Source organism: Apium graveolens, chromosome 9 (assembly GCF_009905375.1).
Source record: "Apium graveolens cultivar Ventura chromosome 9, ASM990537v1, whole genome shotgun sequence".
NCBI classification, from domain to species: domain Eukaryota; kingdom Viridiplantae; phylum Streptophyta; class Magnoliopsida; order Apiales; family Apiaceae; genus Apium; species Apium graveolens.
In genome coordinates, this window is record NC_133655.1 from 88,746,907 (window position 1) to 88,764,167 (window position 17,261).

The 17,261-nt window shown below is 33.7% G+C and overlaps 2 protein-coding genes across 2 annotated transcripts; one reads left to right on the top strand and one right to left on the bottom strand.

Moving 5' to 3' along the window:
• Nucleotides 1–447: 447 nt before the first annotated feature.
• On the top strand, nucleotides 448–2,547 carry LOC141687044 (protein WALLS ARE THIN 1-like). Its single transcript, XM_074492184.1, has 6 exons — nucleotides 448–727; nucleotides 861–923; nucleotides 1,043–1,159; nucleotides 1,312–1,744; nucleotides 1,913–2,064; nucleotides 2,222–2,547. Exons 1-6 carry the CDS (start codon nucleotides 495–497, stop codon nucleotides 2,409–2,411), a joined length of 1,188 nt encoding a protein of 395 aa, XP_074348285.1. The 5' UTR covers nucleotides 448–494; the 3' UTR covers nucleotides 2,412–2,547.
• Nucleotides 2,548–4,993: 2,446 nt separating this feature from the next.
• Nucleotides 4,994–5,705, bottom strand: LOC141682894 (SKP1-like protein 1). The gene has a single exon (XM_074487581.1). It carries the CDS (start codon nucleotides 5,686–5,688, stop codon nucleotides 5,209–5,211), a length of 480 nt encoding a protein of 159 aa, XP_074343682.1. The 5' UTR covers nucleotides 5,689–5,705; the 3' UTR covers nucleotides 4,994–5,208.
• Nucleotides 5,706–17,261: the final 11,556 nt, after the last annotated feature.

The following is a 17,261-nucleotide window of genomic DNA, read 5'->3' on the forward strand; positions in this document are numbered from 1 at the left end:
GCTTAAACGTCCAATTTAACGCTTAAGTGTCCGCTTTAGCGCTTAAGTGATAGAATGTAACTTCACCGCTTAGGTCTGATTTACGCTTTTTACAACACTGTTCTCAAATAATGTTATGTAAATTAACTCTGTGCTATTTCCATGTATGTAAATTTACACCCATTAATCTGACACGTCAATTAAAAGTGTCAAAGTGTAATCAGGTAATAAATTTGAAATTTATTTCGGTTACATCATTCATATTATTATTCATATATTTTAGAAATATATTTACCAAACAATATTGTTGATTTATTATTAATTCATGTTATTCACATATTTTAATTATTCAGTTTGTCAAATGACCAAGAACCAGACTCTGATGTTATTATTTTGTGGGCCAAATCATAGAATCAACCCTACCACCTCCTGAGTTGTTATATTTATATGACCTCAATTCTTCCCTTAGGTCCTCACCACTTGTGTTGAGAGTATCTTATTCGAGTTGAACCGAGATGGGAGATAATAGTGGCTCTGCAGCAGCTAGAAGTTTAAGTGTAATGGGTTGTACAATACCCGAAAAGTTGCAGCTGCATGTGGCAATGCTGGCTTTGCAATTTGGTTATGCAGGTTTTCATGTTGTGTCCAGAGCTGCCCTTAACATGGGCATCAGCAAGATTGTTTTCCCTGTTTATAGAAACATTCTTGCTTTGCTTCTGCTCTTGCCCTTCGCTTATTTCCTCGAAAAGTACGTAAATTTAGCATTGAAGCTCATTCCATATGCAGGCACAGAAAATAACCAAACTAAACTTAATGTGCATGGTTTAAAGTTGATCTAACTGATAAATACTGACTCTTCTTCATTACTGTTGTCTTAACAGGAAAGAGCGGCCGCCGATTTCTCTATCGTTTCTTGTCCAATTCTTCCTTCTGGCTGTTGTTGGGTAGGTTTTCAAACCATCAAAACATCTGATTATTAAAAATATTCAGTTTTTAGTACTTGCATCGTTGATTAGTTTGTTTCAGAATTACACTTGCGTGAATATTATCTGTAAAATGACAGGATAACAGCAAATCAAGGATTTTACTTGTTGGGTTTGGACCACACATCCCCCACTTTCGCATCAGCTATTCAAAATTCAGTCCCAGCCATTACATTCCTCATGGCAGCAATTCTCCGGCAAGCCTTTATAACCACTATATTATAAATTTATTTTATACGTTGGGATACGCATGTACCACTTGACTGAGCCTAATGTGCTTGATTGTTTAATTTATCAAGGAAAATTGATTATAACTTTACTTTGCATGATCTTGATAAATATATTTCAGGATCGAACAAGTAAGACTTAATCGTAAAGATGGCATAGGAAAAGTTGCTGGAACACTCTTCTGTGTCGCTGGTGCATCAGTGATCACGCTTTACAAAGGTCCTACGATTTACAGCCCAACTCCACCACTACAAGGGACTAACAACGGATATGATATAGTATCACCAATGTTGGGTTCTCCAAGTCTTGGGGATGCCAAGGGAAAAAACTGGACATTGGGTTGCATCTTTTTGATAGGCCATTGCCTCTCCTGGTCCGCTTGGTTGGTTTTACAAGCACCGGTTCTGAAGAAGTATCCGGCTAGGCTTTCCGTAACTTCATATCAGTGTTTCTTTGGTGTGATACAGTTTCTTGTTATTGCTGGTTTTGTGGAGAGAGATTCACAAGCTTGGTTAATTCACTCAGGTGGAGAACTCTTCAGTGTCTTCTATGCTGTAAGTCCCTTTTCTTTGTCAATCTCTGTTGTTTCTGGCTATGTGATATTTTTTTAAAAAAATTCCATGGACCTTTACCCCCCAAAAAAACTTGAAAATGTTGTTTGGTTACTGATTTTGTTTTTTAGTCAATTTAGAAACTAATGAGAGTGATGGAAAGAACTGCAGGGAATTGTAGCATCAGGGATCGCATTTGCTGTACAGATATGGTGCATCGACAGGGGAGGCCCTGTGTTTGTAGCAGTGTATCAGCCTGTTCAGACCCTTGTGGTCGCTATCATGGCTTCTGTCGCTTTAGGCGAAGAGTTTTACTTGGGAGGGTACTTACCATTTAACTCCTGCGATCATATACTGAAAAATCACATTTATTTAACTTTGTAATAAAGAATGAAGAATGACGTTTGCGGAAATGAATTCTCTAATCATAAAGTAGGGTCTACTTCACTCGGAGAATAATTTGACTTGGTCTTTTAACAGGATTATAGGAGCAGTGTTGATCATAACAGGATTGTACCTTGTGCTATGGGGGAAGAGTGAAGAGAGGAAATTTGCAATGCAAAAGACTGCAATTCAATCCCCTGCAGACCATGGCAGCAACAGAACACCAGTCCTTCCAAAATCGACACTAGCTCAGCCACTAATCCCTCAATCAACCGAAAATGTTTGATCAGCAGTCGCCAAGACTTTTGACTTTATTTCTGCTTTTCGTTAAGCCTGTTTTTTGCTTAATATATTTGCAAAGCGTTGCAATGTGTGTGTATGAAACCTAATGAAATTCATGCCCTTTTCATATCTTTTCTACATATTTGCTACATACTTCATTAGCTAGAGGTTTAAAAATACATTACAGAAAAGGTAATCTTGCTTAAGGAGAGAATTTATAATGTTGAGAAATCTTAGCCAAAATAAACACTGTGCAGAGTTAAGAAGTATCCATAAAGACAAGAATTAATGTGAGATTCTAATTTATCAGAGTTGTCAATTGAGAAGTCTGTGTAACTAAGATTTGTAGAAAACATAAAGTTGATATTTGAACACATACATTATTTATATATATGTTAACCTGAAAAAAACAAATAATTGATTTTATCCCATACATTAAAGCTAAAGCTAGTACATGCAAATTATATATAGGCTGACTCCTAGTGAATGGATGCTAAAAACCAGCAATTACATTCAAATTTTGACTCCACTACTCTCACACTCCTGAAAATTCTAAACAACTAAATAACAAAGTCATATGCAACAATGAACTGATTACAATGTTTATTTTAAAACAAAACAATCAAACAATTAAATAAATAAAACAATTAAAACAAGTTTAAGATTATTTTTCCAACAAGATTAACATAAACTTTAGAACAAATCAAAGATGTTCGCATAAGTTGGCTAAAATATTCATTATGCAAATGTTTTTGTTTGAGAGTGATAAGATGTGCTGCAGTATCATATTACAATGTGATAATATCATCAGAACTTCAATGCCTACGTATTATTATCAACAGAGATAAGTTTTTCAAGCCAGAAGTAACACGGTAAGAAATTTGCTGGTAGGAGTTGTAGCAAATTGAGCTTGTTGTGGCTGCCATCATATTAAGTGGTGTAACTCACCTGGAAGATGGAATTGTTCGATAAGTGAACTAAAACTACACAAAAAGATGGATGTCGTTGGTGTTGAACCCAAGTATCAGATCTAACTTATCTCGCATATAATTTTTGGAATGTGTCCAAAAACAAATTTGTGTGAGTTCGGTAAGGCTTACTTGCTGTGATTGTGCAAAGTAGGATGATAATTGTCAGCATGCCTTTAAATTCTAAATGTCATGTTTGTTTCATGGTATTAAGCAGATGATATGATTCTAATCCTTCAAAATTTTTCAATTCCATTTTTATTTTGTATATTAGTGAAAGTTATCCAATGATTATAATCATTTAAATTATCATATGGCATGTTTGTTTTGTTGGAATAAAAGATAGAACTATAATCCTCTATGATACTTGATGGGAGAGGATATTATTTTATCCCCTCATACAAGTGATTTTTTAAAAAATTATTATCCCCTCATTATAACTCATGTGAAACAAATATAGGATTGAAAATTTAAGAAACTATATTTCAATTCCAAAAACTATGCTCGAAACAAACAAGATAAAATTTAAAAGGCACATGATCATTCAAAAAAACATAGGATAAGATTATTTTATTTATATAATTAATTTTGATAAAATTAATTATCCGTTCATTATTATCACGTGATTATAACCCACATCTTTCATTTAAGATCAAAACAGTATACTTATTTTGTAAAATACAGTTTGCAACCCTTAACTTTCAATATCAACTACAATATGAATCCCTTCCCGTTATAAAATTGAAATTGAAATGTTAATATTAATAATTAAAATTTCAAATTAATTAAAATATTTATTTTAATACATTTTTTACATGAAAAAAATTATAGCTATTTTCTATTAGTAATACTCTAAATTAATCATAATGCTAAATACTTAAAATATATTTATTAAGCAAAATATATGTTTATATATATAATCATAAAGTTTCTAAATATATCTATATTTTAAAATTTTAAAAGTTATACTGAGTAATAAAATAATTGACATTAATATTATTTTTATAATTTAAAATTCTAAATTTTAGTTTAATTTAAAAAAATTAAAATTATTATTTAAATATTTTGCTGAATTTCAATTTTACGATCCACAATATAAATATTTTTAACAAAATGGTTAAAATGATGCATATTATATTTAATGTCTAAAATTAGGGGTTGCAAACTGTATTTTTGAAAATAAATATATAATTTTGTTATTTAATAAAATGTTGGGTTGCAAAATACAGTTAACTCTGGTATTTATTACCAGTGTTTTGCCTCTTGTTTAAAAAGTTTGAACCAAGGCATTTGAATCTTTTTATCAGACAGATTTTATCATCAGCAACAACTACTAATCGGCTGCCTCGAATTCTAACCCCTTAACAAAAGTAAGCATCTATTTGGTTCTGTACATGGTTGAAAATAAACATAGTGAAATTTTATAACTATAAAGAAGTGGAATTGTTGAATATTTGTGCTGCAATTTTTAAAATAGTGAGAACTATGTATTCTCAATGCGAGTTTTGAAGGGACTTGTGGTCTCAGGTTGTGCGATTTTTGTTGCGGCAGATTTGGACACAGTTTCTTTCTTTTGCCATAACAAAATCGGAGCCAAGAAAGATAAAGAACATCCGGATAAATATACGTTTATTATATTCGATTTTATGAGACAGTAAAACAAATCTTCCTTAAAAGATAATGCAAATATAAATTAAACGATTCAGTCTTAACAAAGCTATCTGTTCATGATAGCAATAAGAAAAAAGAGTTGGAAACACCAACTGAAAACGAAACACTGCAATAACATAGGAATAAATTCCAAAAATTCAGAATCATCATAAAACCAAATCTTCAATCAAAAGCCCATGGATAGTCAATGCGGAACTTCTGCTCTTCCTCTGGAGTGAAGTCATTCTTAATGTTAAACATCTCTCTAATTTGCTCAGGCATCTTTCCCTTGATCCTATCAGCAACTTGTTGCGAGATCAAGTCCAAAAGGCCAGCAATCTCCAGATAATTGGAAGCAAGAAGGAGATAGTACAACATGTTAGTGTCTAGCTCCTTAGCAAAATCTGCATCAAATTGTTGCAGCTCCTTCTTCTTGTCTTCGTTCACGGTCTCTTCACCAACGTGCTTGCTGCAATACTCGATAACCTTCGACATGGTAATGCTATCGACTTGGACAGGGATGACATTGGAAGCACAGTTGTCTTCCACCAGGTTTCTGATTGTTTTTGATAAAATAGCTGTTGATTCCTCAACAACAATCTCCACATTGTCCTCGGTTCCCAAGGTCAACAATTTCTTCTCCTCATGTGATGGCGACGACATGCTACCTTCTTTTCTTGCTTGTGACAAGGAGCTTGATACACAAGTTTTGATGATTCAGGAAGCGACCTTGTGGTCTTTATACAGGAGTGAGGCCCGGCTAGATATGGGTTTTGATTCAATTTAAAAGATTTTATAATATCTTGTTAAATATCCCTTTTAAAATCTGAATGAAATATCTGAATATTTGAAATTCAAACAAATGTCATAATATTCTAATTAAATACCTGAGAAACTGTACGTTTTTATTGTTACTAGACAATATGTTATGATTTGGTATTTAAAAAAGTAATATATTATAATATGTAAAATTAAAGATAACGTTTTTTTTGTCGGGATGAAAGATACCGATTAGATCATTTTAATCATAATCAGTCAAGATTTGGATTCTTTTAAAAAATTATAGGAATGTTTGATTCGTATTATATTGTTGGCCGCACGCGTGTATTATTTCATTTTTTCCATTTTGGTACGAGCCCATATAGATTTATTTTTTGGCTCAACTCAAAAAATCTCATACTAATTTTTTATTATCTACTCGATATGATAATTGGGTTGATATCACCTAACAATTCTCCCCTCAACCCAATAACCACAAATTCTATGATCTTACACCCGCGATTAATCTATGTGCATCTTGCACCGTCACGATTCACCTCACGGAACCCGCATTGAATTAACCGCCACCCGCGATTTGAACACCATCAAGAAAATTCTCGATACAAGGCACCCCAACAGATCTTTAATCGCCACCAAGAAGAACTACCCACATTGAATTAACCGCATCCCATTACCCCCAAGATCATAAAACTGAACCATGTGCTATAATAACACTTGTTGGGTTTTGATAAGCAGACCTAACTCCACATTATTATGATATTTTCCCATCTGGCCACACCCGCACAGATTTATCTTTTAGACAAGTCCTAAGAGCCTCATACTAATGGACTTAATTAGCTGACCTATACACAAGAGAATTATCTCTATTCTCCTCGATGTGGTACTTAAACATTATCCAACAATCCTCTCTATAAACCAAGAATTAAAAATGGTACAATCACAACACATTACTCCCCCTAGATCTCACTTGTGACCATGAGCTCTTTCTACCACTTATTGGGATTTGCTATACAGGTTTAACTCCACATTATTAGTATGATATTGTTCACTATGGTCGAGTGCGCACATATTTATTTTTGCACAAATCTCAAAAGATTTCATACTAATGGAGTTAATTAGCTTCTCTATATACAAGATAATTATATTCATTTTCCTCGATGTGCTACTTAGATTGACACGATCCAACATATAAAAAAAATCAATGAAAAGAAAAGTTAAAATTTGAAGTTATTCGCAAAGTTTAAATCATACTATTATTTTTTCCCTTCGATATCCCTCTATCTTCTTGTGTTCTCTTTAATTTGGTTCACGACACTTCTCATGCATTCCACTACTCTTGGATTTGGCCAAACATAATTAAAAGTGAAAGGCGGAAAGACTGAAAGCAAAATAACTTAACTTCCAAACATTATTTAATTTTACATCCCAACATTATAACATTATTAAACATATGTAATCTCATAACTAATTCTCTATGTCAATACTATTTTATATATTTAAAATATAAGTTTTGTTTGTAACATAATTTTTTTATTTTTGTTATCATAAACAATACAAACACTTTGTTGAAAAAGTAAATAGGTTGAACTAATTTTTTTAAAGACGGGTATAAATATATTGATATATTCAATATAAAGATGTAAAAAATAATAATTAAACACTCAACTTTTTATTCCAAGCAACGGGCTCCAACCATTTTTTCTCACAACACAGAGCTTCAACTCTTTCTTTTCTCTCTCTCATTATTTCACTTTGATGTGTTCTATCTAAAATTGTTGGGGTTTTGTATTTATAGGACCTCAATATATTAGCACACTACTTTTGTAATTCTCCCGCTGACCTAATTGCTTACATATACATATATTTATTACAAGTCTATGAATTTGAATATATGTAAGTTCCTGAAGCTGCAGTTTATAATATGTTTTCTTGGTTCCAGGAATTCATTGAAGTACCAGCTTTTATATTTAGCACTACAGCTTGCAGATAGTCTAGAGCTTTTATAATAGTATATATCATTAAGTATCCATCTTTAAATCTGATATGTATATAGTTGTTGCATGCATGCATGATTTTATTTCTTCCATTCATATTCATACCGTTTTGTATGACATAACTGTTTTTCAAGAATTTTAAAACACCGCTACTTTATTTTTGTTACTCTATCTATCAACCCCAACTATTACTATCAATGTATTATTAGGAAGAGTTTGAAGTGTAACACTCCCCCTCAAACTCTACTTTACATTCCGAGCTTCTGCTTCATTTTATGAAATACATATGGCTTCAATAACTTTATAAATATATCCACTAATTCTTCCATTCTGTAGTGCACCAGTTCCACAATTTTATCATTCATATGTTCTTGAATAAAATGATATTTAAAGTTGATATGCTTGCTTCGACTGTGGGATATTGAATTTTTCACCAGAGAAATAGCGGATTTGTTATCCACGTAAATTTTAATTAGACATTCCTTTGCAAGATCTAACTTGTTCAATCTGTAGTCAGGCCACATAGCCTGACATGTGCATGCTGTTTTTGCTGCCATGTATTCCGCCTCACATGTTGAAAGGGCAGTTCTATATTGCTTCTTTGATGATAACGAAAATTTTGCTAAACCGTTATGTAAAGCATATCTCTTACTGCTTTTCCCGCCATCCAAGTCACCGCTTTAGTCACCGCTTTAATCATTGTCTTAGTAGTCAACTAATTTTAAATTTTTAGAATGCATATAAAATTAATCATTATCAAGTGTATCTCTTATGTACCTAAATGTTTTTTTAGCTGCCATGAAGTCATCTTACTTCAGCTTCTTCATGTACCTACCAACAAATCCAACCTCATACATAATAACTGTTGGAAAGCTGAGAAGGTTGGTTTATGCTGTCAATAGCAAAAAGGAAAAGTCAAAAACCAATTAATCTTGATAGGTTAAAAGCCTCAATGTATAGAATCATGACAGAAACATACCAAACATTGCTCTATTCAAGCCTTGTGCGACGTGCTCTCGATACCCTAAACTAATTAAATGGAACATAGGTGGTTTTTATGGTTCCTTAAAAGCTAACAGCGCCATCAAGTCCTGTATTAACAATAATCTTCTCATTTTAGTCAAAATCTAGTAAATGAATAGAAACACCCAAGGTAATTTTATCACAAAGGATTTTTAATTCAAGCTTCTCTACATATACATCCCCGAAATGAGTTAACTTTGTTTAAACGAATTTAACAACTTATGTGCTGTCATGTAAGAGAAATATTTTAATTAAAAAGGATATGTAACTCTGTGGAATCTACCATTTTCTGGAGCATATAAGCTTAACAAAATGCAGGCTTAGAAGATCAAACTACAAGTCCTTATTATTATTCAGCAACCCAGGAACAAGTTGTTCAGTCAGTTCAGTGGATTTCGATGCATCTCCTTCCAACGCCAACTGCGTATGCAAAAAACTTTGTGAAGCTCTTCAACCAATAAAGATGGACTATACAATAAGATGGAAATTTACCCTTTCCCATGCTAATATAGATATAATGGTCTTTAAGAGCACTAAACAAGAGTTATTTTATGTTCAACAATCAGCGCTGTGTACTGAGTGAAAGAATCACAAGTTTCAGAAAATCTGACGATCAAGTGACATATGGCTGTTTGAGTACGATAATTCTGGTGTCAAAATATATCAAGTAGTCATTGTCATTCCAAAAATTTTTTTTAGCAAATATATTCTGTTACTAAGTTATAATGGTCAACCTTTTCTTTAGTAATTACAATATCACATGACACATACAAGGAGTTTGTAGTAAATAGTCAATATACTCAACATCAAAATATGGAATAACAGAAACACCTATGCTTTCTTTTTTCCATCCCCTTATAGTGATTAGCATGCCGCTTCATTTCAGTTGAGGTGATAAATGTCTTCACGGTATCTTTATAGCAGTTATGCATAAGATACGAACGAATAATGTTATGGATGTCATCATTCTTGATAGACAGTCAAAAACATGTAAAATTAGACTCTATCGCCGACCTGGAAGGAATAGTCACATATAAACAAAAGTAATTATTTATATATTTATAAAGCTTAGTGAATATTGGCATGGAGCGATAAACAGTCAAGAGGGAATGCTTCTGTTTATTGTGGTATTGGCATGAAGCCCATATCTAGCAGCCGATATTTCTTCTGTAAGAAACATATCATGCAAATGTACATTAATATAGGTATGCATATTTTTATTAAAAATCATCTTCCAAAAAATCAGAAAAACTGACCTTTTCATATGTGATCATCATAAATGTTTCTTTGAGGAATAAGTAGCATATCTAACATATGCACACATACACCACATATATATAATATATATGGTAATTAGTATAGTTTAAGAATTAATATTATTTACACATATGTACAGATCTTAAATTGATAGATATAGTTTCTTGAAAATAAGTGAGTATAATGCATACTACTGGATTTAAGTTGCTCAAAATTCAGTCATAAAGTAGGAGGTTATGGCTCATTTGATAACATATGAATGAGAGAATTTTAGGAATTGATCATTAAGATCCAAATTTATAATTTATCAATTCCTAAATTTATGTTGCGCTAAGGGTACGCCAAATTCTGATATTTTACTAAGACGTTTCCTTTCATATATACTATACTATTAATATTTAATGTCACTGCCACTGTAACGACCGAGGAACTACGCTTGTACTATATTATGATAATGATAAATTATGTGTATTATTATGTAATTAAATGTGTTAAGTTGTTAAACCCTAACTGCTGTGTGCTATGTGTTGGCTGTTTTGATCCAAACGTGTTTTGGATATTTGTTGAGCGTTTTATCGTCAGTTATATATATTATATTAAAACCTGTACAGCTCAAAACTATGTTTTAAAAGCCCATAGTTCAAACAAAATTATTGGCCCTATTTTAGTAAAAATGCCCTATACCATATCGCTATTCTGAACCCCTAGACGTTTTACAAATTGACCTTTTTCGCGAAAATTGACTTTTTCGGACCCCTTCGGGTACCAAAAACCCCACAAAAATTATATTTTTATTTTTATATGATCATGAAATTATTATATATCATTTTTCTTTGTATTTTTGTAATTTTCATAATTTTTAGGAATTTTTAGTATTTATTTTGTAATTATTGGATATATAAAAATTCAATATTAATACCCAAAAATTATAAAAATTGGGGCCAAATATTTTTATTAGGAGTATAATTAGACCCTTAATTTTACTTAGGGGTATTATTTTCATAAATATAAATACCTGATTTATTAGTAATTAAATCAGTTAATTATACAGAAAAATCAGAAAAATAAAAAGAAAAAGAAAAAGGAATTAGGGTTAGGGTTTCTGTGAAGAACAGGGCAGGAGGATCAATCGCGATTTTGAAGGTGATTCCGACAACCAAATCGAGCGTGTAAGTAGTCAAATTGAAGCTGGTGATTCGTAGTTTCTGTTTAAGTGATTATTTTTGTTGATTGTTGAGTTGATTTTAATTTCGTGTTTTCGGGTTTAATTCTTGAATTCGGGTTTGATTCTCTGTGTGTTGTTTGATGTTATTGTTGTTGGAGATGAGTAGATCGTTGTTGTGCGAGTCGAATGGTACCGGATTCGTGGTGTTTGGCTTTGGTTTCGTGCTCGTCGGAAAAACGGCGCCGCCGCCGTCGTTCTTCATCTCCTGCTGTGTTCGACGAGGAAGGAGGACGGGGAAAGGCCAGGAAGCAGAAGGGGAGCATCGTTTTGTTGCTGTATGTCAGAAACGCAGAAGGAACGAACTGAATCGAACGTTTCGTCTCGCCAGAAATTTCCGCCGGCGTCGGATTCTGGGATTGCAGGTCGGTGTTCTTCCCGACCCGATGGGGTCGGGGACAACCCGGTTGCAACCCGGTTTCGACCCGGGTTCAATCCTAAAAACCCTAAATCCTGTTATATTTTTGTGTTTCTGAATAAAATAATTAATTATTTATATTTTAGTAATTAAAAATCAGTTTTAATAATTCTAAAAATTAATTAAAAATTAGTTTGATATTCTGAAAAATAGTATTTATAATTTCTGATTTATTTTATTAAATTATAAATTCGAATTTATTTATTTAATTAATTATTTAATTATTTATCTAATTATTTATTAATTATCTAATTAATTAATAATTGGGTAATTAATTAATAATTAGGTAATTAATTAGTAAATAAGGATTAGAAATAATTAAGTGAGGTAATTAATAATCTAATAATTAATTAATAGTGCGAATAATGATTCGGTAATTAAAATTATTATTCGAGCGTTAGTTATTCGAATAATATTGCGCTAATTATTCGTATCGTATAATAGTTATCGGTAATTATCTGTTTAGCGAATCGTATCAGTTTCAATAATGATAGAATAGTTCGGTAATTATGTGAGAATTGCGAGTAGCTCGTAGTTATACGAGTGATTAATCGTTAAGTTGATTTATAATTCGAGTAATTCGTAGTTATTCGATAAATAGCATATCGGTTAATTAAATCGATTGATTATTTGTAAATAATCGATCTGATCGAATAAGTAATAATAATTTGTAATAAATAATAATAATTCCTAATAATTAGGGATTAATTATTTTAAAAATACTATAATTATTAATTAATTATTTAAAAATATGATTAAGGATTGTTTAATTATAATTAATTATTTATAATTAATTATTAATTAATTAAATCTTGTTTAATTCATAATAATTCAACCGTTAGTTCGATTTGAGCGAAACAAAGACCCCTAGACTCAGAAAAATAAGACGAATCCAATAAAAATAGTTGTAAGTTATAATTTCTTCCGAAAGAGAGTGGTTTGGTGATAATTGATAGTTCGTTGGTCCTAGTAGGAGTATAATTGAGCCGAATAAATCCCGAAAAATTATAATAAAATCAGATAAGACTAGTAATGCAGGTATAAGCCTAGAATTGATTATAAAAATAATTATAAATCTAGAAATTAATTATGTGCTTTATGTGCTACGTGCTTTATGTGATTATGTGAACCTATGTGCTATATAAATGTATGTGTATATATACGAGTCAGATAGAAACGCATGGGTAGACTGATAAGGTTGCGTGTTATCAATTCAAGATACACGTATATAGTAAGTTATCTGAATGCCTATCTTTCCATGATTTGTTCAGTGTTAGCAAGGCCAAGCAAGCTAGGGTCAGAAGGCGGTGAGTTAAACCAGGTTAAGTACGCGCAAGGCAAGTTTTTCCCCTATTCTAAATTCAGAATAGTGATTTATATTTCTTTTCTATCATATCAGTTCTCTTTGATAATCATTGTTCATATACACTGTTATCCATTTATTATCGCTTGTTTCCAATTTCATTTCAATTCTTGATTTACCCAATTTATTGAATTCCCTATTCATATTTCAATTCCTTTACCCTTGTTATATATACTCTGGTATATCCTGGTGTTGGGATATATCAATAGCATTCCGATTGTTCCGGATGCTAAGCCTTGGACTGGATGGTTACTATACGGGCTGGGTTTTACCCAGACCATTATTAATAGGCCATAGTTGCCTGAGTACTCCTTATGTTGGTTGGGTCTATGCAGTTGGGTATAGATCCGCACTATATTCTGACTGATCAGCAGGTTATAGTGCATATGTTGGTTCTTGTTTCCAGTCTTGTTCATTTGGTACTCGTCAGCATTGGCAAATTACTATTCTATACAGATTCAGATGGTTGTTCCAACCAGCAGCTTATTGTTTCACTCATTTCTCTTTCTTTATACTATATATATTGTTGCAGGCTTGTTGAGCAATTTTGGCTCATCCCTTTTTATTGTTACTCCTATTGTTTTACAGTTAAGGTAGAGAATGAAACCCATCAGAACCCGCATAGTCAAGAAGCGAGTCAAGCAGCGGGACCCTCTTATACCAAGAGTGTTCCTTCCTATTCCCGAAGAGAGCTTTGAATTGCCAGATCAGGTGTAGCAGGATAAGTAGTAATGTTGGGTTGAATAAAAGTCTTGTGTAGTTTGAATAAAAGTTGTGTAGTGAGATTATAGATATAATAAAGTTTTGTAACAAAGAGAGTTCTTGAGACAGGTTTTATTTAGTTGGGTTTGTAATAAAGTGTAGTATGTGATTCTTGTTTTCAAACTCAGACCTTAAAAGATCCTGAGTAGTGATAGTTCGGGGTAATTATTATATTTATATTCCGCTTGTGCAGGTTTAGTTGGTAATTGTTGTTAATAATGCCCCAAATCTATACCCCGGATTTGGAGGGTGTTATAGTTGGCATCAGAGCTTAGGTTTGACTTTTGAAAACAAGAACGTTAGGGCTAAGATAAGATAGGAAAATGAGATAGGATAGAAGTAAGAGTGTTAGGATTGTTTGTTTATGTGATTAGAAGTTATGAGTTTTAGGATTGTGATTTGATTGTTTTTATGTTATTATTTTTATGTATATTAGATGGCTTCTTTATCATCGTCTACGGAGAGGACCGAGACAGATCCAGTGGATGCACCGGTATTAGCCCCAGTTTCAGAGCAGATCTTACCTCCATTGCCACCTGGACCACCACCAGAGATACCACTTCCCCCAGAAGTACCAGGTTTTGCAGATTATTTCCCATATTTTGAGCCAGAGATACCAGATTTTCCACCTTTAGAGTTTCCGATGTTTGATATTCCTGACATGGTTGATCTTCCGCAGTGGGAGGATTTAGAGCCTCAGATTCCTATGCCACCAGTCGAGATTCCAGAGATGCCACAGATGGAGCCAGAGGCAGAGCCGCCAGTATATGCCCCTATGGAGCAGCCTGTCTTATTCCCTGCCCCATTAGCCATTTATGCACCTGTTCCGGGAGTTTATCAGTTTCCTCAGCCAGAGTTTATGGATGAGATCGTGGTAGATGGACCATTACCTTCTCGAGGTTCCAGCACTGATCTTCATGAGCATCATACAGTGACTTACCAACGCTTTCAGGCAGAGAGGGAGGAGAGGATTAGATGGCAAAACCAGTGTAGAGAGATCCTTGGATTGTATGAGACGCAGGCAGATGGTCCTGTCAGAGCATTACGACCAGATTATATACTGAGAGAGAGGCTACATCAGATTCATCGGATTAGTTCTCAGCAGCTTACTGATTTGAGACAGCAGGATCTTAGTGCGGAGACAACATATCGCAGAGCATTAGGACTTACCGAGGCAGTGCTAGAGGCATTGCAGGAGGAGTTGAGCCACGTGCCACCAGAATTTTGAGACTAGCAGATCGATGAATGTTGTATTATGTATATTTTATAGATAGAGGCAGCATAGTATTGTATGACTAGTTTGTATGAGTATAGCTACTGACTTTGACTGATAGTAGTAGCAGTATGACTGTTATATCATAGGTTTTTGTATCAAACACTGACACCTGCAACTGGTGTTCTACCTATATATATATGAGATAATCTTTTGCACGTTTTCTTTATTTTATTTCCAGTTATTTAAGCATTTACATTTATTTCAGTACCATTGCATATTTACAAATGTTGTTTTATTTACGATCATGTTGTACCCTTATGTTTAAATTTTTTTTTTTTTTTTTTTAAAAAACACATCATACTATTTTATTTATTTAGTTATTTAATAAGCTGTTTTATTTTCCCAAATCAACTGTTTTAATATATGTTTAATATACTATTATTAAAGAAGACCCATTGTTTATTTATCAGAAAGATGGCACCCAAAAGAAAAGCACAACCCGACTCATCAAATGGGAACACCGAGGGCCAAAACAATAATAACCAGATGGATCAGATGTTTAATCTCATGCAACAACAGATGTTGATGATGCAACAACAAATGCAGCAGCAACAACAGCAGTTCCAGCAACAGATGTTTCAACAAGCCGCTCATCCAGGACATCAAGTACCACCAGCAGCACCTACGGTCACTTTCAAGCAATTTCAGTCGGTGAAGCCACCGGAATTTATGGGTTCCACGGATCCTACAAAAGCGTGAGCTTGGCTGAAAGAGATGGAAAAGGCTTTTTCGTTAGTAAAGGTTGAGGAATAACAGAAGACGGATTTCACTAGCTACTTTCTGAAAGGCGAAGCTAATTACTGGTGGGAATCGAAGAAAGCTTTGGAAGAAGAAGGTGTGGTGACCTGGGATAGATTCACTGATCTTTTCTTGGAGAAATCTTTTCCTCGTTTTATGAAGAACCAGATGGAGATCAAATTCCTGGAGCTGAAGCAAGACAACTTATCAGTTGCGGATTATGAGACCAAGTTCACTGAATTGGCAAGATTTGTTCCAGAGCAAGTGGATACAGACGAGAAGCGGGCCAAGAGATTCCATCAAGGACTGAAACCATGGATTCGTAGCAGGGTAGCTGTGTTTGAACTGACAACTTATACGACTGTTGTTCAGAAGGCTATGATTATTGAAGGTGAAAGCGAAGCAGCTCAGAAAGAGAAAGGACCAGAAAATTTTCAGAATCATTTCAACAAAAGGCCGGGATTTCAAGCTCGAGGAAAAGTAAACTTTAGGAGGCCAGAACAAAACAACCAGAGGATGGGTAATCGACTACCTGCCCCAACTCAGCAAAGGCTTATTCGACCGCCTATACCTGATTGCAGAACGTGTGGTAGAAAGCATACGGGAATTTGCAACAAGCCAAATGTCACGTGTTTCAAGTGCAAGCAAAGGGGACACTATTCTGGAGAATGTCCGATGGGAAAAGCAGAAGTTACTTGTTTCCAATGTGGGAGAAAATGACATATCGCCAGAGACTGCAGAGGAATTGCAATGGCCGCTAGTATTCCAAGAGTTTTAGCATTACCTCCACCTCCACTACCACAGCAAAATCAGCCTAGAGCAAGGACTTTCAATATGTCAATGAAGGAAGTGGTACAGAGTCCGAATGTGGTTGCAGGTACACTCCCTATAAATTCCGTAAATGCTTTGGTATTGATTGATTCAGGAGCTACTAGATCTTTTATTTCTGAAGATTTTATCTTTTAGATAGATTGTGAGATCCAGTGGTTAGATGAAGTGTTAGTCATAAAATTAGCAAATGATGATCAGGTTGTAGTAGATCGAGTATGCCCGAGTTGTGATATTGAGATAGGGAGATGTCATTTTTCAGTTGATTTGATACCTTTTAGGTTAGGGGAGTTTGATGTTATTCTAGGAATGGATTGACTATCTAGTAATAATGCTCAGATTGACTGTGCGAATAAAAGAGTGAAATTGCAAACTGAAGAAAATGAAATGGTAATATTTAAAGGTGAGAAGCAAAAGCAGAAATTCCTATCAATAATGCAGACGAGAAGATTGCTACGCCAAGGATGTCAAGCTTATTTAGCCTATGTACGGGATGCTGATAAGGGAAATCCGAAGATTGAAGATATTCCTGTAGTTTGTGAATTTCTCGATGTTTTTCCAGACGAATTACCAGG